Genomic DNA, 20526 nt, shown 5'->3' with positions numbered 1-20526 from the left:
AGAGTGGATTTCAGCTGCAGATGGGTGGCCTCTGCCAGGCGTAGACAACAGCCCAGACCCAGAATCTCAAGTAGGCAGTCACTAGGGCCTTTCAGGAACCTTGGGACTCATTGGACCCTTTCTCCATCAGGAGAATAGATAGAGGCCACCCAGAATCCAGCCAGGCCCTGAGGAAGATGGTTCATCTCTTTCTGAGGCATGGTCCCATAGCCCCTTGCCCCATCTAGATGGTCTCAGTTCATCTGGGACTTTTTTCTCCACTGAGCACCCCCTGTCCCAAGAAACCCTCAGTCCAGACAACCTGGGATGGTTGATCACTCTATCTATGAGTCTCTCCCCACCAATTCCCTTTCCTCAGAGCTAGAAGCCTCTGTCTGCTGTTGTCTAAGCAGGAGCAGCCATTTGGTGACTGAGGGTCCCACTGAGACTGTCCATCCCTATAGCATGCAGGATGCCTCAAGCCTGACAAGGACCCAGAGGTGCATGGGGAGCATTCAGACCTCCCTCCCCAGTAGTTTAACTCAGCACCTGGCTTGAGCAGTCGCCCCTGGTGCTGGGGTCATGGCTGGCTGGTAAGGGCATAGTCAAACATCCCTGGACAGAGGACCAAACTGACCTTCTTGAGGCCCTGGCCCCTTCAGGTCTGGTGTCCTTTGGGCACCTGATCCCTCATCTATCTTCTCCCCAACAATTCCTGGCCACAGGCAAGCTCTGAGCTTCCCACACCTCTGTGTGTGGCCACCTGGTTCCTGCCTGGAAATTGTCTTATTGGTGGATTGGGGTGGGGCATCACTGGGCCCAGCCTGAGTCCCACAGCACCCACCTCTGCTTGTGCCTGCAGTGGAAACCTTTAGGGTTCCTGAGGACTTTGAGGAGCGTCTGGAGCAGCAGAGCATTGGGTCCACCAGCCAGCTGCTCGCCCAGACCGACTTCCCGCTGCAGGCCTATGAGCCCAAGGTGCAGGTGCCCTTCCAGGTGCTGCCCGGCCAGTGCCCCCGAAAGATTGAGATTGAGAGGTACGGCCAGTGGATGGTGGGGCAGGCCTGTCCTCCAGTAGGTAGCATCTGCCAGACTCAGGTCGAGGGACTATAGACTGCTGGGTGACAATCCCCGCAGCAGTCCGTGCCAAAGTGTTTGGATTAAATTTTCTAGACCTTTGGCCCCTTAAGAGAAACTGGCTTTTCTTGCTGTGGAATAGAGAAAGGTGGCATTTAGGTCCATAAAGTGGGGTTTCCAGGGTAGGACAAAAGGGTAACTGGAGCTCAGCATTCCACACCCTGCCACTGTACCACTTCCTGATGAGTCCCAGAGGGGCAGAGGGCCTCCGAGGGGTCCCAGGGACACATGCCTCCCATCATAACCCCTGGGCCCTGGTAATACCTATGAAGCCACTTCACGTGAGCCGAGCAGTCCTGAGAACCCCTCCCTTCCCTTGGCCAGGAGAAAGCGGCAGTACCTGAGCCTAGACATTGAGCAGTTGCTGGCCAAGGAGGGCATCAACTCCAACAAGCTCATGCCCAGGCACCCAGACCCCCATAACCCCCAAACCATCGAACAGGGCCATGACCCACTCTTCCCTGTCTATCTCCCACTGAAGGTAAGCTGGAATTCCACATGTTGCCAGTGGACTTGGGATGGGGGTACAGGACTTGACCGAGGTTCAGAAGTTGGGCCCCAAAAGGGATCCCCACTCCAATCACAAGTACTCATCAAACAGAATCCCTGAATAATCATAACCCATCCTACGTATCTGTCATCCTAGGCTGGAGAAGGCGGGGGTAGGAGGAAACAGTCCCCAGGGAGCTGATTCTTGCTTCTTTCCAGGGAGTCTGGGCACCCTGTGTGCCTCTCACCCACGTGGGTGCCAGATACAGCTGGATTGAACTATGGAGTAGCATACAGGACTCCCTGACCAAGGCCTGCCTGGGGGTGACCCAGTGAAATGGGCTGGCCCTTGGGGGTACAGATGGGGAAACAGAGTCTGAGGCAGAGAAGGAAAGAGCATAGCCTGGCTCTGACTTAAGCTCTTCTCCCCTCCTTCCTCTTTGTGGTCCTGAGTATCTTCACTGGTCGTCTCTGGGGAGCAAGGCTGAATCCAGATGCCCATCACCATACCAAGGGCCCTTCCAGAGCAGTGTTCAGGAAACCCAAGAGCCACCTATTCTCTCAGACCTGAGCTGGGTGCTCCAGGGCAGTGGGAAAGAGAGCCCTCTTCTTCCTGAGTCCCAAGATGCTCTATGCCTAAGCACTGGGTGGCTTCGCTGGACAGGGATGCAGGCTCCCCTCCCCATTCGGACCCTGAGGGCTTGGCCTCCCAGTCACCAACCTGCAGCTACTTCATCTGGGGTGAAGGTCACTGAGGCGACCCTATCCTCCTGCGTGCTCATCTCTGCCTAATTGCTAGGGAAGGAACCTTCCTCTGGCCATTTGCTTGCTTTCTCCCAGGTGTTCGACAATGAAGAGTTTGACTGTCGCACTCCCAAAGAGTGGATCAACATGGGCTTGGAGCCAGGGTCTCAAAATAGAAAACCAGTCCCTGGAAAAGCCCTCCTGCCCACCAATGACCTCCTGGGGCACGGTGAGCAGGGCCAGTCTAGGGTTTAGGCACCATCTTGTCCCAGCAGCACTTCTCCCCAAATGCCTGGACTCCCTGGGACCTGGCAGCCATGGGAAGTAAGAGGCCTTTTGAGGTTCCCAGCTGGGATGTCAACCAGGAGCTGGCCATACAGTGGCAGGAAATGCAGGCACCAGGAATGGCCTGGTCAGGAGGGCTGGGTGTAGGACAGCTGGATGAAGTCTACTGTTTGAAAAAAATACTTTTTGATTTATTAATTATTTGTTTATATAAGATATATGCATATATATATATATATATATATATATATATATATATATATATGCATCCATCAGAAATGTTCAGAGGTGCCTATAGGGCACAACTGGACCCTTTCGTTCCCACCACCCAGAAGTTACCATGGATCCAGCAGTAGCTGGGGCTCTCGGTCTTACCTCTGTGTGGACACACACTGTCACACCCACCCCTCATCCCACACTCTCAGGCATACAGCAGCAGTTCCCCCCCAAACACACAGATAATGCTCGTGTAATTGTCACCATTCACACTCACAAGCACGCCACACACATACATACCAGCTGGATGCTACACAGATTCACAGTGACCCAGGCAGTGTCTCTTGTGTGGAAGATACAAAAGAGAACAGTTTAGAGGGTGCCTGGGGCAGAGGTGCTGTTTTAGGGAGAGATGCTTTTCTAAGGAGAAGCCGCTTGAGCAGGGAACAAACCAGCCATGAGGCCACGCGGGTGAAACGTGTTCTGGGCGGAGGACACAGCCCATGCTAAGGCCCTGAAGAGGAGCAAGCTCTGAAGTCACAGCAATGCTCAGATTCCCGGTGTGGCTGAGAAAGGGAGTGCCAGGGGCAGTGACGGTGCACTGGAGAAGAGGGCAAGGCCTTCAGGCAAAGGCCCTCCTGACCAGACAGGCCCTGAGGCCCATGGCAGGGCAGTGGCCACTACTCTGCCCTCTTCTGATATAAAAGCCCAGTGGTTCAACAGCCAGGGAAGCCTTTGGAGAGGGCTCCACCCTGACCTTAGTCACCTTTAAGGGGTCTGGCACAACAGTACGTGACAGGTCCTCAGCAGGTTTTTTGTGTATTTGGGGCATTTATCCCTCTTGTCTAAGCACCATGGCTTGTGTCTTTTTCTCTGCCCCAGTGGGGGATGTGCAGAGGAGCCTGGTTCATTTGAGTCCTCCAGGGAAGGGTTCTGCAGAGTCCAGATCAGCTGGGAGGAAGCAGGGCCCTTGCCCTGCTGGAGCCAGAGGTGATGGCCTGGTGCCAGAGAGGCCAGTCTAGTCACCTTTAAGACTTACTCCCAGCACCTGTTGCCACCCCCAGAGGCCCCTTTCCCCCATGGCAGGGAGCACTGGTAGGGTGTCTTCGCCTGTTTCAGAGGACCCCAAGAGTCAGAAGCTAGACTACAGATGGTGTGATGTTGGCGTCCTGGACTATGATGAGGAAAAGAAGCTGTACCTGGTGCATAAGACGGATGAGAGAGGCCTGGTGCGGGACGAGATGGGGAAACCCATCCTGAATGGAGGGGTCACTGCCACAGGTACGAGCCCTGCCTCTGCCCCAGAAGGCCCCCCAGAAGGCCTGGCCAGGACTGTGCCCATGCCAAAGCCTGCCAAGGCACTGCCAGCCCAAGCCTGCATGCTGCCTTGCTCTACCTGACCTGTGGCTGCTGTCCCTTAACAGTAAGAACCAGAGGACTAGTGACCCCAAGACCCAGGAAGGGCTGACAGCCATTATTTGGCACTGTCACCTCTGAGCAACCGGCAGTGCCACTTTTAGCATGATGCTGGAAAGAAGCCTAAAGTCATCAAATTAGTGAAGTCCACCCTGGATGTGACATTCAGCCTGAATGGCCACCCCATAGAACTCCTTTTCTGATCACAGCTCTTTACAGTTTAAGAAGCACTTTCATATCCATCCATGAAACCCAGGTGGGCAGGGCAGGGAATGTCATACCCATTTCACACACTGAACAGCAGCCAAAGAAGGGAAAGAACTTGCTCAGGGCCAACGTCTGCCAGAGGTACCTCTGGCCAGAGCCCAGTGCTCCAGCCCAGAGAGCCTGACTGTGTGCTCTTTTCTATCTCCCATCGCCCCCCAGGAAGACCCCCTCTCATGAGCTGTCAGTACTGGGTGCCGCGGATCCAGCTTCTCTTCTGTGCTGAGGACCCACATGTGTTCACGCAGCGCGTGGTCCAGGCCAACGCCCTGCGCAAGAACACAGAGGCACTGCTACTATACAACCTGTATGTGGACTGTATGCCGTCTGAGGGCCAGCGGCTCATCAACGAGCAGAGCCTGAGCAGGATCAAGCAGTGGGCCATGAGCACGCCCCGGATGCGCAAAGGACCGCTGTGAGTCCCTGCACCACCTCCGCAGAGGAGCTTTCCCACGGGGAAGTAGAGCTCTGGGTGGGCACAGCTCCCTCGGGCTGCTCTGTGTGGGGCTGTCTCGCCCACTGCACTATGGACTTCTTGGGCCCCAGATAATTTCTTGTTCATCTTCAGATCACTTGTTACCAAGGTGAAGTCAGGAATTCTTATTTGAAAGGGGTATACTGTATTTTGATCAGTTTTTAAATCTCAGTTCTCAAATTTGGCCAGGGGAGGCCTCATCTGATTCCTTTTGACATGTTCCCATCATCCTGTGAACATGTCCTTACTTTTTCGCACACCAGGAAGTGTCAGCCCTGTCTTATACTTTCTCAGATCCAGCCCTGAAATCGGCTTTTTCTCCAGGAAGCTCTGGTTTCTTTTAGTGGGGAATTTAGAAGCCAAGATTTGGGCAGTAGATGTGTTCATTGCTCCTGGGATCCCATTGCTTCAGAGTTCTTAGAAAAGACAGATCTGGGAGATAGAGAGATAGAAATAGGAACCATTACATTATTACATCGATTATATTATACATAATCATACATATCTATACATTTTCTATATCGATTTATCTATCTGTTAAGAACCATAAGTTCGGCTGGGCATGGTGGCGCACACTTATAATCCCAGCATTTAGGAGGCTAACACAGAAGGGTCGCAGTTCGCCGGGCGTGGTGGCGCACGCTTGTAATCCCCGCGCTTGGGAGGCAGAGACAGGAGGATCGCGCAGGTTCGAAGCCAGCCGCGCTAGCTTAGGAGACCCTGTTTCCAAAAATAAAATAGGTCTGGGAGTGTAGCCCGGAGATAGACGGGCTTCCAGGAACCCCAGTACCACCAAATTAAAAAAAAAAAAAAAAAAAAAAAGAAGGGTCGCAGTTCGAGGAGCCTGAGCTACTTAATGAGGCCTTTGCAACTCAGTGAGACTCTGTTTAAAAAATAAAAAATAAAAATAGAGCTGGGGGTGTAGCTCAGAGAAAGAATGCTCCTGGGTTCCATTCCCAATACCACAAAATAAAGAAATAAAAAACTAACTAACTACCTAACTAAAAAGTAGGGCTGGGGGTGTAGCTCGGAGATGCAATGCCCCTTGGTTTCCATCCCCAGTATTGCAAAAAAAAAAAAAAAAAAAAAAAAAAAACCTAAGTTCATACTGAAACCTTCAAACTGACTCTAATACCGCAGTACTTAATATATAATCATTTTTTGTGGTACTGGGGATGGAAATCAGGGGCATTCTACCCCCAAGCTACACCCCTAGTCCTATTTTTTTCATTCTTTATTTTGAAACAGGGTTTCACTGAGTTGCGAAGGGCCTCACTAAGTAGTTGAGGCTGTCAACGAACCATGATCCTCCTATCACAGCCTCCCAAATGCTGGGATTACAAGCGTGCGCCACCACGCCCGACATATAATCAATTTTTAATGTTCCATTTGCACTGGAGAAGTATATTCCCTGTTATTAGGGCATAAAATATACATGTTCTATAACATCTACCTTAGTGATTATATAATTTACATCTTCTGTATCCTCACTTGCTTTTGCTCACCAAGAATAGTATGCTATATCAACACTATGAATTGCAGCTTTTAGCATGAAAAACTGTCCTTGATCAATTCTAATGCCTTTTGACTTAAACTTTACTTGGTTTGATTATCAGAACTGCAAGTTGGCTCTCTCATCATTTCCACTTGTCTGATGTATTCCTCCATTTCGACTTCTTCTAAATTTGTTTCAGATAGGTCTTTTGTTGTCAGCAGATAGTGGGGTCTTAGTGAGCCCAAAATGAAGGTGTGGGAGCTAAGTAAGCTTTACTTTCTGGTAGGAGACAGTTGTATTTGCAGGTGGGGACATGGCTTTTGAATTCTGGATGAAATTTGAGGTAGTTACTACTCCAGGGTGGGAAACATGTAGTGGGTTTGTAGGGAAGACAAAAAAAAAAATTCTTGGTATTGAGGGATGTAAATGGATTTCTTTTCTTTTCTTTTCCTTTCTTTTCTTTTCTTTTCTTTTGGTGGTACTGGGGTTCCTGGAAGCCCTTCTACCTCCAGGCTACACTCCCAGACCTATTTTTATACCTTTTTAAATTTGGAAACAAGATCTCTTAAGCTGGCTTTGAACCTGCGCGATCCTACTGTCTCCGCCTCCTAAGTGCGGGGATTACAAGCGTGTGCCACCATGCCCGGCTGTAAATGGATTTCTAAGCCAAGCTGAGAGTCAGTTGAAGATGGAACAAGTCCCCTCCCTGCCTGTGACGTTTTCTAGCAACATTCCATAGGTCTGATGCAAGAGCAGCTACAGTATACAGTAGCCTGGGATCTCCTTGTAGTACAACTGCCAGAATTGGTGTGACCTGTTCAGAGGGTGGCAGGGGTGGGATGGAGGGACAGATCAACTCAGGGGCAAAGTCTCTCCACAGGAGTGAAGAGATCCAGACAAGTAACCAGCACACACAGCATAGGACTGCTGAGAGTGAGTGAGTGAGTGAGTGAGTGAATAAATGAATAAATGAATGAATGAATGAATGAATGAATAAATAAATAGATAAATGCCTCCAGGGGGTCTGCTTGAGCTGGGAGAGTGGAGATGGTACACAAGCTCACCCAGACCTGGTGATTGCAGATCTCAGAAGCCAGTTTAGAAGCAAAGTGCTGGGGCCCCTGAGCCCCGGGCACAGTCATGGCATCACATCCTCCTTGGGTAGTCTAAGCTCTTAGTCCTTGCACACACTGGTACTCTGTGGTAAAGACTGGTTAAATGAAAGCAAAGGAACTCAGTGACAGGCATCCTCCACAGAGGCCTGAGGCAGCGTGGGGGCAGGCAGCTCACTGATCCCTCCAGGCTGGGTGTCCTGGCCTTGTCCCACCACTCTGGGGCCTGCCCCTGGCTCCTAGGCACTGACAACAGAAGACAGAAGTGTCTCCACCAGCAAGCAAACATGCACGCAGGACGAGGAGCAGTTGGGGGTGGCAGCAGGCTGAGGAGGGGCTGTTCCTGCTGTCTGAGCGGCTGGGGTGGAGCAGAGGCTTCTCCGTGCCCAGAGCTGGCTCTTCATCTCGTTACTCCTCATCATATCTAGCATGGCCAGTCCCTGGGCTTATTGTCTCCTGGTGCCACCCCATCGCCCCTCTAGCAGATATCATCACCTCCCCTTCTCCCTGAGGTGTGAGGGCTGAGACACTTGCCTGTGGTCACTGCATCACTGCTGAGGGCCAGACCACCAGGCCCCACACCCGGGCTTTATGGATCCAGAGAGGAAGCTTCAGTCTGTCCACAGGTCCACGGCAGAGTGGAACCTGGACTCAAGCTGGCCCATGATGGGGAAGGTCAGTGGCTTCATGGAGCCCTTTAATCCCCCAACTTCCTCTCCACAAACAGGGTCCTCGAGCACCTCAGCAACCTCGCCAGAGAAGTGAGCCTGGACTATGAGCGTAGCATGAACAAAATCAACTTTGACCAAATTGTCTCCTCCAAGCCTGACACGTTCTCCTATGTGACCCTGCCTGAGAAGGAGGAGGAAAAGGTGCCTGAGCAAGGTGAGGGTTCCAGGCTGTCCACCTGGCCAGTGCTCCCCAGTCTCCCTCTAGGATTATCTCCTGCTCCTGTGGCCTCCAGCCTGGCACTCCTGCACCCACCCTGTCCCCAGCATTGGTAGCTCCTCTTCTTGGTGAGGGGGGAAGGGGAAGAGGGAGAGTCTGTAGAGACATTCTGACCCCTGGTGTGTCCTGGGCAGCTCTAACCCTTGGCCCCGCCCCTGCAGGATTGGTGAGTGTCCCCAAGTACCCCTTCCGGGAGCAGAAGGAGGATTTCACCTTTGTGTCCCTGCTCACACGGTCAGAAGTCATCATAGCCCTGAGCAAGGTGCGGGCCGAGTGTAACAAGGTGACCACCATGTCTCTGTTCCACTCCAACCTCTCCAAGTACAGTCGCCTGGAGGAGTTTGAGCAGATCCAGTCGCAGACCTTCTCCCAGGTGGGTGGCATCAGCCTAGGCTTCCCTTCCAGTCTCCTCCTCCCAGCCCTGTTTGCCTTATTTTGGAGAGGGGAGCAGTAACCACATCCCTGTGATGACCTGAGAGTTGAGTGTGAGGGAGGTGGAATGCAGCCTCTTTCCACTCCATTCTCTTTCTGTCTCATTCTGTCTGTCTGTCTCTCTCCTTCTCTCTCAACCCTGTATCTCTTCCTCTCTCTTGTGGACGGAGGGAAGCCCTGCTTCTGGCTCTTCCTACCTTCCTCTTTCCCACTGAGCCACCCTGGGCCCTGAGGTTGGCAGGGCTTGGCAGTAAGTTGGGGTGAGGGATATCCCTCTGCAGTCAAACGGCCCCCGAGGCTGCATGGCTGTGGACAGTGGGCCTCTGGACCAGCTTGTGACAACACTGTGGCCACTGCAGGTGCAGATGTTCCTCAAGGACAGCTGGATCAGCACACTGAAGGTAGCCATGCGCAGCAGCCTGCGCGACATGAGCAAGGGCTGGTACAACCTGTATGAGAACAACTGGGAGGTGTACCTCATGTCGAAGCTGCGCAAGCTGATGGAGCTGATCAAGTACATGCTGCAGGACACACTGCGCTTCCTGGTGCAGGACTCACTGACCAGCTTCTCACAGTTCATTAGCGACGCCTGCTGTAGTGTGCTGGACTGCACGGATGACATGGCCTGGGGGGAGGACCTCATAAACAGTCCCTACAGGTGGGGCCCAGGGTCTGGGTTGGTCATCCAGGGCATTCAGCCTGCAGGTCGTTGGCACTGGGCAGAGCCTAGCTGCTGAGCAATGCCCCACAGCTCTGGCTTGAATTTTAGTGACCTTCACTCATTGTCAGCCTTTGAGTGACTCCATTGAGAAGTATTCTTTGGGCCGGGCGTGGTGGCACACGCTTGTAATCCCCGCGCTTGGGAGGCAGAGACAGGAGGATCGCGCAGGTTCGAAGCCAGCCACGCGTGCTGGCTTAGGAGACCCTGTTTCCAAATAAAAAATGTAAAAATAGGTCTGGGAGTGTAGCCCGGAGGTAGAAGGGCTTCCAGGAACCCCAGTACCACCAAAAAAAAAAAAAAAAAAAAAAAGAAGTATTCTTTGAACTCATGCCATGAACTAGGCATGGATCTAGAGGAACCAGAAACAGGCAATATAACATTAAATATACCCTCTTATTGCTGATTTTTGAGGGAGTGTAATAGGCACCACAGGTGGGCCTTTTCCAGGGGATCAGGGAGGAGATGGCATCTGAGCCAAGACTTGAGATGTATGAAGGAGCCACTAGGTGGAAGGACCAACCTGCCCAGAGGCACCGAGGGAAGAGGGCTTGGGGCAGTTGAGCAAAGACAGGCTGGCAGTTATTGCTGGAGTAGGGAAGAACAGGGAGACCTGGCCAGGATGAAATGGGTGAGCTCATAGACACCAGACTAGATCATGAAGGGTCTTCTGGGGTCACAGTTAGGGACTGGATTTATTCCGAGTCAGAAGTCATCAGAGGAGCCCCAGCTGGGATCCAGGCTTGAGGCTGTTGCTGTTTAGTGGACATTTGAACCCAAGGATGATGGACTTCAAGGGGTATCAAGGGCCTGGCTACCCTGATAGCCAGGACAAGGGGTGGTCCTCCTTCTCTGTGGTGCCTAGGGACCACTAAGCACAAGCAGAGCAGCTTGTTTGACTGGCTCAAATCTTTCTCTGTGTCCACTTGGAGATCCTGGAAGGCAGAAGGAGGCCAGTATTATACATGAGATGCTTGAGAGCCATAGTGCTGGCAGAAAGGGCAGGGGGGTTCCTCCTCAGTCCCCTGCCCCTAGTCTGCCTGACCATTTTTCCTCAGGCCCCGTAAGAACCCCCTGTTCATTGTGGACCTGGTGCTGGACAACTCAGGGGTACACTACAGCACACCATTGGAGCAGTTTGAGACATCTCTGCTCAACCTTTTTGACAAGGGTATCCTGGCCACCCATGCTGTGCCCCAGCTGGAGAAGGTACAGCTGGAGAAGCAGCAGCTTGGGGTGGGTGGGGCTGGGCCACCTGCTGTCCTGGCTGCTAGAGGGTCCCCTGAGATACTGGAGCACTGCCACGAATATCAGAGCAATTAAGCTTTATCATAGGTTCACACCTCGTGGACACTATGCTTGGCACTGATATTCTTGAATATCTCCTCTAATCCTCACTGCCATCTGAATTGAGAACTATTAACATCCCCACTGTGTAGAGCTAGAGAAGTTTAACCGTTCCCCTAGGTCACAGGACAGCCAAGTGTCAGAACCACAATTTGAATCCTGGACTTGCTGGATTAACCCTTTCACAGCCACATTTGCTCCTAGCCACCCTTGTTATCTCATGTGTGGTGACCACCTGACTTCCACATAAGGAACTAGTGTCCCAGGTACTCAGCAGCCATCACTGTTGCACACACAGCCAGCCACACAGTCTGTTCCCCAGGCCCAAGAACCTCTGCAACTTAAGTCCCCTCTGTCCCCTGCTGGTCAGTCAAAGCCATCGGCACTGTGATGGTGCTTTCTCCTCCTTTCCTTGGCACTGGGCTGAGTCCAGCTAGTCAGGGGAGGATGCTGTTCCTCCGTGGGCTGAATGGTGGCTCTGGCCTTGTGTTAGTCTGCAGCTCCCTGTAAAATGTGCTACTGCAAGCCCTCCCCCAGCCACACCTGTGCTCTGTGCTCAGCCATACTGCCATCCACTCAACCTTTAGACCACACCCTGCCCTTGAGAGGACACCTCCATCTGCAACCCCTCTGTCCCCACACTCCTAGCTCACCCAGCCCTGCCCCTTCCCTCACAGCTGGTAATGGAAGACATCTTTATCAGTGGCGACCCCCTGCTAGAGTCGGTGGGGCTTCACGAGCCGCTGGTAGAAGAGCTGCGTTCTGTCATCTCCAATGCCATGCGCAAGGCTATGATCCCACTGCAGGCCTACGCGAAGGAGTACAAGAAGTATCTGGAATTGAACAACAATGATGTTGCCACCTTTCTCAAGTGAGTGCTTGTGTGTGTGAGTGCTTGTGTGTGTGTACGCGTGCCTCTGAATGTATCTGTGTGTACACCTCCAGCTACCCTGCTCACCTTCTTCTGCCCCCCTGCATGTGCACACGGTCCTCAGGGCATACCAGACAGAGTGCCCACCGGCCCAGGAGGTGCGGGAGGTGGTGCTCACCCACCTAAGGGAGAAAGAGATCCTGGACAGCTCACTGCCCAGCAGCATCATCATTGGGCCCTTCTACATCAACGTTGACAATGTCAAGCAGAACCTATCCAAGAAGCGCAAAGCCCTGGCCACTTCAATGCTAGACATCCTGGCCAAGAGCCTGCACAAGGAGGTGGACAGTGTAAGTGGCCACCCACCTTGTCCTGGGGACTGCAGCAACATATAAGCATCCTTGCACACATGGTGTACTCCCAGCAGCGTTATTTCCCCAGGCAGAGTTGGGGGTGCCTGCAGGCACCCAGGCCAAGGGAAGAAACTAGAAGTCACCCTGGCCTTGATCCCTGTCTGTCTTCAGGGAGCTGTCCTGAGGATAGGGGAGGTTGCTGCCTTCTTTCCTGGACTTATAGAGACCTGGGAACCCTCACACAGCACACCCTGGGATGGATGGATCATTCCATAAAGCTAAGGGTGTGCAAATGCAGGCCACAGAAGTCCTGAATGCATCAGTGAGCCAATGAAGGCTTGGAGGGCAATGCCTCCTGGGTGATAACCTTGTCTCTTGAGAGACCTCAGCAACCAGGGAGCCTACCAGGAGCACCTCTCAGAAAGTCCTGCAAGTGACGAGAGGGGGACAGTTACCTACTGGGAGGCACTAGGGACCCCAAAGGATGAGCAGACCCCAAGGAAAACAAAGGAGACAGCACCCTCCCCAGCACCCTCCTCCACTACCAGATCTGTGAGGAGTTCCGAGCTATCAGCCGCAAGATCTATGAGAAGCCCAACAGCATCGAGGAGCTTGCTGAGCTGAGGGAGTGGATGAAAGGCATCCCCGAGAAGCTGGTGGTGCTGGAGGTGAGGTGGGCACATGGGGCAGGGGGCCAGAATCTGGAAGCTCAGCAGCTTCCCCAGCACCTGGGGACTAGGATGCTGGTAGCACAGAGCTGGAGGCAGGGGCTGGAAGATTGGGAGCCAGTGGAGGTGAGGTTGATACCCAGAAGACAGGTAAAGGTTAGGGGTTCTGACTTGGGGTGTGGCACAGGTTTTTAGCTGTGCTATCTTGGAGGTCATGGGAGCTGAAGATACCAGTCAGGGAAATGGAAACTGAAAGTGTGATGGTCATGTCCCTCAGATCCCTGGCCCTGTACCCTGCACTTCCTCTCCCATCCCAGACCTCCCCTCTCTAAGAGAGCAGCTCCTCTCTAGCACCCAGCCACTTTGGAGAGCCCCATCCCAGCAAACCTCCTCCCCAGCACAGTTCTTAGCACCACCTGCCCACACAGGAGCGGATCGTAAAGGTCATGGATGACTACCAGGTCACAGACGAATTCCTTTACAACCTCACCACAGATGACTTCAATGATAAGTGAGTAAAAGCATTGTTCCTCACAGTGGAGGAGGGAGCTGTGTAATCGTGCCAGAGATGCCTTGCCAAACTGCCAGGAGCCATGGCTCCACACAGGGACCAGAATTAGGCAAGGCCAGGGAGTCGATACAACAGAAAGAAACCATTTGGGGGCAAAATCCTCTTGATGAGGGACCCATCTTCTCCATCAACCCTGTCTCTGTCCCATCAACGCCCTGATACACACGCGTTTTCCTGGAACTATAGTCCATTGTGACTTCGTGATTGAGGAGCACTGAGAAGGCAGAGCCCAGGGTGGGCCATCCCTGGGCCACTGGAAACCCCTCACCCAGCCTGCTGCAAAGATGAGCTGGGGAGCTCAGCACTGTCAGAGCCCTGCCCAGGACCTCCTAAGACACCGGCCTAACAAGGCCTGATGGTGCTCAAGAGGGGCCTCCCCAGCACCGGCAGCCCCAGGCAGGTGGAATCTCCAAATTCCACAGATACCCTGCATCACCTGGGCAGAGGGAGGTGGTCTGATGTTAAGGAAGCTGTCCTGGTGGCCTTGGGGGTCACCAAGGACATGCAGGCTAGAGACTTGCTTTCCCTAATCTGAGCTGAGACCCTGCAGTCCTGGGCCTTCAGAGGGAACATGGTGTCACTCCTCATTTCCCTTTGTTCTTGTCATTGACTGCACTGGGCACATTACTTCTGCCTCTCCCTGTGGCGTGCCGGGTGCAGCTGCCTCCGCATCGGTGGCTGTGGCTACCCTCTGACACTTGGACTGCCCAGTTGCCCACTTCCAGCTGGCTCCAACTGCCACACCCCCACCCCTGCATTCTGCCATTACCCCTGGATGCCTGGGGAGGGAAGAGAGCGCGCCTGAGTGCCTGGCAGGTACTTCTCCCTGGCCTTCCACGCCAACCCTTCAGCCATGGCATTTTCCCCAATCCCTACCCCACCCTGCACAGGTGGGCTGCCAGCAACTGGCCTTTTAAGATCCTTGGGCAGATAGAGATGGTGCGGCAGCAGCACATCGAGGATGAGGAAAAGTTCCGCAAAATCCAGATCATGGATCAGAACAACTTCCAGGAGAAGCTGGAAGGGCTTCAGGTGGGTCTTGGCCAAGGGCTGGGTCCGCTCCCTGCCACGTGCATGCAGTGCCACAGGCCTGGCCTCACTGCGTGCATTTAAGATGTGCCGTGTCAATGTGTGATGAATAAGTGGGCAGATGAGTGAATAAATGCTGAAAGAATGAACTGAAGGAAAAGGGGATTCCTGGGCAGCAAGCTCCAAAAACTCCTCTGCTGTGCCCTTGGAGCCCCGGAGCACTGTGGGCATGGTGTTCAGGTCACCACAGGGTAGTCAGCCTGACTGTGATGGGCTAGCAGCCTAGTCACTGCAGGGGAAAGTCCCCTGAGAGCTGGGAGGAGTCAGTGCCCCGGGAGCTTGGGTTCACTGGACACACGTGTGTGGGAATGCAGGGACCTGGTGGGGCTGCAGGGGCGTGTGACCCTTCCTCCTTGGCCTGCAGCTGGTGGTAGCTGGCTTCTCCACCCATGTGGAGATTGCAAGAGCACACGAAATTGCCAACGAGGTGCGGCGGGTCAAGAAGCAGCTAAAAGACTGCCAGCAGCTGGCGATGCTCTACAACAACCGCGAGCGCATCTTTGGCTTGCCCATCACCAACGTAGGCCTCCCACAGCACCCTGCCCACCTTAATCCCCAGGGCTTGAGGAGGCCGCTTGTGTGTGCAGCCATACTAGAACTCAGCTGCTGGGTGGCAGGGATCTGGCATATTGGAGGCAGGAATGAGCAAGGCTGCAGAGTAGAAATAACTCGACCTGAGCTCTTGAGACAAGGAGGCCCGTGGAATGAGGCAGGAGGCTATGAGGGGTCAGCCTAGGCCTTCCTTAGCAGCTCAGAGCCCAGAGCCTTGGTGGGATGAGAAGGAGGGAGGCCAGGCCTGGGTCTCTGGGGATCAGGAGCAGGGATAGAGAGAGTAACGGGCTCAAGTAGGGGCGATGTGGAGAGAAACCAAGGAGCATCCAAGACAGCTCCAAACCTGTCCTCTGCCTCTGCAGTATGACAAGCTAACTAGGATGGTGAAGGAGTTCCAGCCCTACCTGGACCTCTGGACCACAGCCTCTGACTGGCTGCGCTGGTCAGAAAGCTGGATGAATGACCCTCTTTCAGCCATTGATGCTGAGCAGCTAGAGAAGAACGTCATAGAATCCTTCAAGACCATGCATAAGTGCGTGAAGCAGTTCAAGGACATCCCAGGTAGGTGGCCCACCCATTCCTTTCCTGCCACCAGTGCTGGCTGCCTCTGATACCCACCTGCCCTACCCAACAGCCTGCCAGGATGTGGCCTTAGACATCCGAGCCCGCATTGAGGAGTTCAAGCCATACATCCCGCTGATCCAGGGGCTGCGCAACCCAGGCATGCGGAACCGGCACTGGGATATACTGTCCAATGAGATCAACATCAATGTCAGGCCCAAGGCTAACCTGACCTTTTCCCGCTGCCTCGAGATGAACCTGCAGGACCATATTGAGAGTATCAGCAAGGTGGCAGAGGTGGCTGGCAAGGAATATGCCATCGAGCAGGTGGGTAGCCACCAGCAGACCCATCCTGCCCCATCCAGGCCCTGCCAGACATCCTGGCCACTTGGGAGGATGACAGCAACAGGCTCCATTATTGGGGTGAGGGGGTGAGGTGCATTCCATTAAGTGAGTTAATAAAGTACTTGGCATGGTGCCCACCATGGCTGATATTCCTGTTACCCCTCTCAAGATCTCAGGAAGAAGTTGGTAGTATATCCTCATTTAGCAGATGAGGAGCTGCGAGTGTAGCTCAGGTAGAGTGCTTGCCCAGCATGCACATGGCCTTAGGTTTAATACCCAGCACTGCATAGTAAATAAGTAAATAGTACCTTCAGGCTCCAGGAGGGTCAGCACTGACCAGGGGACACAGCTGGCAAGTGTCAGAGCTGGGACCAGCACTCACAATCCTAACTGGCTCCTTAGCCACCCCCAGCACAGGTGATTAGTGTGCTGTACACAGGCAGCACATGTCTGAAAGTGAGTCAGCCCTCACGCCAGACAAAGGCCCACGGTGGACTTGTCATCCGGGGAGCCAAGAGTATTTGCTGGAGGGACCCAGGTGAATGTCATGGCCAGGTAGAGTCTGTTCTTCTCGGCCCAGTGCTAGTCAGACAGCACAACTACAAGCCCCTTCCTCGGATGCAGCTTTGATTCATCTCCCACCCCAGGCACTGGACAAGATGGAGAAGGAGTGGTCCGCCATCCTGTTCAACGTGCTGCCCTACAAGGAGACAGACACCTATATCCTCAAGAGCCCAGACGAGGCCTCGCAGCTGCTCGATGACCACATCGTCATGACCCAGAGCATGTCCTTCTCGCCCTACAAGAAGCCCTTTGAGCAGCGCATCAACTCCTGGGAGACCAAACTGAAGCTGACCCAGGTGGGCCCTTTGTTCCCCATCCTTCCCCATCCTCCCTCACTCTCAAGGAACCCTGTTTTCATAAGTGACACTTGAAGGTACCTGGGTGGCCCAACATGATAGTGAGCACCGGTAATCCTAGTACTTGGGAGACTGAGACAGGAAGCTCACAGGTTCAAGATCAGCCTTAGCAACTTAGCACGACCATGTTCCAAAATAAAAAATAAAAAGGGCTGGTGTATAGCTCAGAGGTAGAACACCCTTAAATTCAATTTCTAGAACAAAAAAAAAAAAAAAACAAAAAAAATAGTATCTTGGTGTAGCCTGAAGCAGTGGAGTGTTTACCATGTTAACTGAGAACATGAGACATGAGAGCTCCTGGCTCTTGGACAGGCCCTCCATTCAGGAGGAGGGTGACTGGGATGGATGGAGCTGTCCATCCACAAGGTGTAAACACTAAAAAAGACAGCTAGGGATGTAGAGAGGGCAATACTTAGTTCAAAAATGTGGTTGCCAGCAGAGCTCCAGGGGGCTCTCTGGGCTTAGAACATCAGAACCTCTAGTATTGAAACTCTGGGCTGGACACCACGTATAGTGGATGGTGTTAATATTGATTGATTGTTATATTGATTGTAAGTCTCTCACCTGAACGACAATGGTGTCATACAGATTTTTAGAGAAAGAGGGCAGCTGACAGGGCTGAGGAGGAGAGATCTCTCTCTTACTTGTCCTTCCACCATTATCTTGCTTTTATTGAGAGTGTTATCCAAAACATTGTAATCACAGAAGACAGCAAAGCAGTCATGGGGTAAGTCAGGGAAAAACATCAAGGTGACCTCAGAGCTGAGGGCTAAGAAGGCTTCCAACAACCACCAGGCTCCCAGGATCCTTAATGCCCTTCTCCACCCTGCCCTGAGCCTTCCATACCCATCTCACTTGGAGATTTGAGGTATTTGAGGATACCTTGGGGAGAGGGAGCCAGGATACTGGGAATTGTTGCTGTCTTGGGCTCTCAAGGCCAGAAGTGGGGGCTGCCCACAGAGCCTGAGAGGACAGGCCTTCCTTGGGGCCTTCCAGGGCGCTGTTCAGAGGCCTTCAGTGAGGCCAGAAGCTGGATGAGGAGGGCGTATGTATTTGCATATAGATCATCTGGAGATGCCTCAGCTGGTCAATACTTTTCCTGGGTCTCTCTCCTTTCTAATACTATCTCCTTCACCCGGAATTCTATATCTACCTCTCAGGTCCTCTGAGGCTCAGCACAAACACCCAGACAACTCCACCCTCACTTGTCTGCAAGTCATTCCCCCCTGAGGCCCTTGTCAGTGCCTCTTATAGAAGCCATTATATGTGCTGGGCCCTTAGTAGTTTAAGGGCACAACTGAGCTAGGCTTGATGGTGTACACCCAATATTTGAGAGGCTGAGACAAAATGACCTCAGGTTCAAGGTCAGCCTCAGCAACTTAGTGAAACCCTTAGCAACTTAGCAAGACCCTCTTTTGAAAAATCAAAAATAAAAAGTGTTGGGGGTGTAGCTAAGAGGTAGAATACCCCTGGCTTCAAGTCTCAGTACCAAAAAAAAAAAAAAAAAAAAAAAGGTGGGGAGCAAATTAACCCTTAGTGGACTGTGAGCTCATCGAGACAGAAACCCTGCCCCGTTCCTTCTGGTCCCCACATGGTTCTGGCACCGGCCTGACAGATCTGACTGTGGCACACTTCTCACAAGGAAAAGATGATTGAGTTTGCATTGATGGGAGAAGACAGAAGATAAATCCTAAGTGAGGAGTTGGGAGGCAGAAGGGGAAGTGGCTTGTTTTGAAGATGTTTTACCCTTGCACCAAGGTTTCAGAGAACCCTTCTTTAGCGAGGTCAAGTACAAATCCCGATGAACCTCAGAGGATGCTGGGGTCATGAACCTGAGTCCCCAGGATACTTTTCTCTGGACTCTGGAGGGTTGCTGGATTGGATGTGGCCTCTCACAGTGAAGAGCAGCAACCCTGGCTCTTCTGGAATAATAAGCATCCCCTGGGGTCATGGGATTTCTCTGGTCCCTACATCCTTGGAGGCCCATTATGACAGCACCACCTAGAAGCTTCCCTTGGACACTGACTCTGGTGCCCGGTGCTCTGCCCTGCACTTGTGGGGTGAAGTGCCATGGTCACGAGAGGCAGAACCCAACTTGGACTCCAGGTGCTGGCAGTCCACATCCTTGCCCATCCCGCCTAGGAGGTACTGGAGGAGTGGCTGAACTGTCAGCGGGCCTGGCTTTACCTGGAGCCCATCTTCAGCTCTGAAGACATCAATCGGCAGCTGCCCGTGGAAAGCAAGCGCTACCAGACCATGGAGCGGATCTGGAGGAAGATCATGAAGAATGCCTACGAAAACCGAGAGGCAAGCCGGCTGGGACTGGGAGGGCACCTGAGACCCCCACATCATTCAGAACCTGCTGGTCTCTTCCCCCCTTAAACAAGAACTGGAAGACAAGCGTGAGACTTTGGTTGTGGCGTGTGTCCTCAGGTCTGGGCTCCACAGTCCCAGAGGTGCTCTTCAGAAACATAGCTGTGAATGGTTCAGAGATCAGTATCATTTTAGAGGCCCTGACAAGTCCTGCAGGAAAGCAAACTAACTCCTTAGCTTTATTTAACCTTTTCATTGTTGTTGTTTGTTTTTTTTCTTAAAAATTTTTATTTGTTGGATTATAATCATTCATCTTTATGTGGCTTATTTTTCTTTTTCCTTTTTTTCTTTTTTATTGGTACATTGTACTCATTGTTGTTTGTTTTAACCATAGAATTTTTTCTATGGGACTGATGGAAGGGAATCCCTGGCTCAGGGATAGTTTTCCTGCCCCTTCCTTCCCAGGCTTCTTCCCTTCTCAAATCCACTTTCTCTTCCTGCCCGGGCTCTGCAGGTGATCAATGTGTGTTCCGACCAGAGACTGCTGGACAGCTTGCGGGACTGCAATAAGCTGCTGGACCTGGTGCAGAAGGGCCTCAGCGAGTACCTGGAGACCAAGAGGAGTGCCTTCCCCAGGTGGGCACCACAGCCCACACCCACTGTCAGTGTCTGCATACAAGCCTGGGGCCTCAAGTGTCCTGCCAGGCTAGGGTGCAAAGGTGTCCGTGGCACTGTGTGGCCCAGGGAGCCTGCCTAACCCACCCTCTCACCCCTGTTCCCCTGGCAGGTTCTACTTCCTGTCAGATGATGAACTGCTAGAGATCCTGTCCCAGACAAAGGACCCCACAGCCGTACAACCCCACCTGCGCAAGTGCTTCGAGAACATCGCCCGGGTGGGTGGCTAGGCTTGGTGCTCACACCAGGGGCACCAGAGCACTCTCCATTGTGCTAAGCCCTCTTAGTGGGGATGAGGAAGCAAGTGAGATTCCTGGTACTCCGGGACACCCCTGGGGCTGCTGGGAGGAAGGTCGGCTATGGAACTGTCCCCTTGCCTCAGGACAAGAGGCCCTTGCCCCTAATTCACCAAGGGCTCCCTGCCCCCACCAGCACACTGAGGTGTTGGCTCGGCCAAGAAACCCCTGGATCCAGAAAGCCCATGACCCTCCTCATCTTTCTCTTATCCACAAAGGGAGGCTCCACAGGCCTGAGCAGGACAAGGACACACA

The 20526-nt window shown here is 52.9% G+C and overlaps 1 protein-coding gene across 1 annotated transcript in view; it reads left to right on the top strand.

Moving 5' to 3' along the window:
* The window catches only part of DNAH1 (dynein axonemal heavy chain 1), a gene marked incomplete at both ends in the record, with an annotated part of 61535 nt that overhangs the window by 2612 nt on the left and 38397 nt on the right, over positions 1 to 20526 (top strand). The window contains 21 exons of the mRNA XM_080715270.1: positions 842 to 1016; positions 1441 to 1597; positions 2446 to 2578; positions 3970 to 4131; positions 4693 to 4945; positions 8340 to 8497; positions 8722 to 8933; positions 9352 to 9650; positions 10769 to 10919; positions 11735 to 11928; positions 12053 to 12278; positions 12830 to 12949; positions 13378 to 13460; positions 14411 to 14552; positions 14974 to 15129; positions 15524 to 15722; positions 15796 to 16049; positions 16715 to 16927; positions 19130 to 19294; positions 19815 to 19936; positions 20088 to 20193. Of these exons, the coding sequence (XP_080571396.1) occupies positions 842 to 1016; positions 1441 to 1597; positions 2446 to 2578; positions 3970 to 4131; positions 4693 to 4945; positions 8340 to 8497; positions 8722 to 8933; positions 9352 to 9650; positions 10769 to 10919; positions 11735 to 11928; positions 12053 to 12278; positions 12830 to 12949; positions 13378 to 13460; positions 14411 to 14552; positions 14974 to 15129; positions 15524 to 15722; positions 15796 to 16049; positions 16715 to 16927; positions 19130 to 19294; positions 19815 to 19936; positions 20088 to 20193 (3680 nt within the window). The remainder of the gene's footprint in view (positions 1 to 841; positions 1017 to 1440; positions 1598 to 2445; positions 2579 to 3969; positions 4132 to 4692; positions 4946 to 8339; positions 8498 to 8721; positions 8934 to 9351; positions 9651 to 10768; positions 10920 to 11734; positions 11929 to 12052; positions 12279 to 12829; positions 12950 to 13377; positions 13461 to 14410; positions 14553 to 14973; positions 15130 to 15523; positions 15723 to 15795; positions 16050 to 16714; positions 16928 to 19129; positions 19295 to 19814; positions 19937 to 20087; positions 20194 to 20526) is intronic.

This window comes from Muscardinus avellanarius (assembly GCF_963383645.1).
Source record: "Muscardinus avellanarius genome assembly, chromosome: 18".
NCBI lineage: Eukaryota > Metazoa > Chordata > Mammalia > Rodentia > Gliridae > Muscardinus > Muscardinus avellanarius.
Note: the sequence above shows the minus strand (reverse complement) of the source record. Positions and strands in the feature narration are given on the sequence as shown.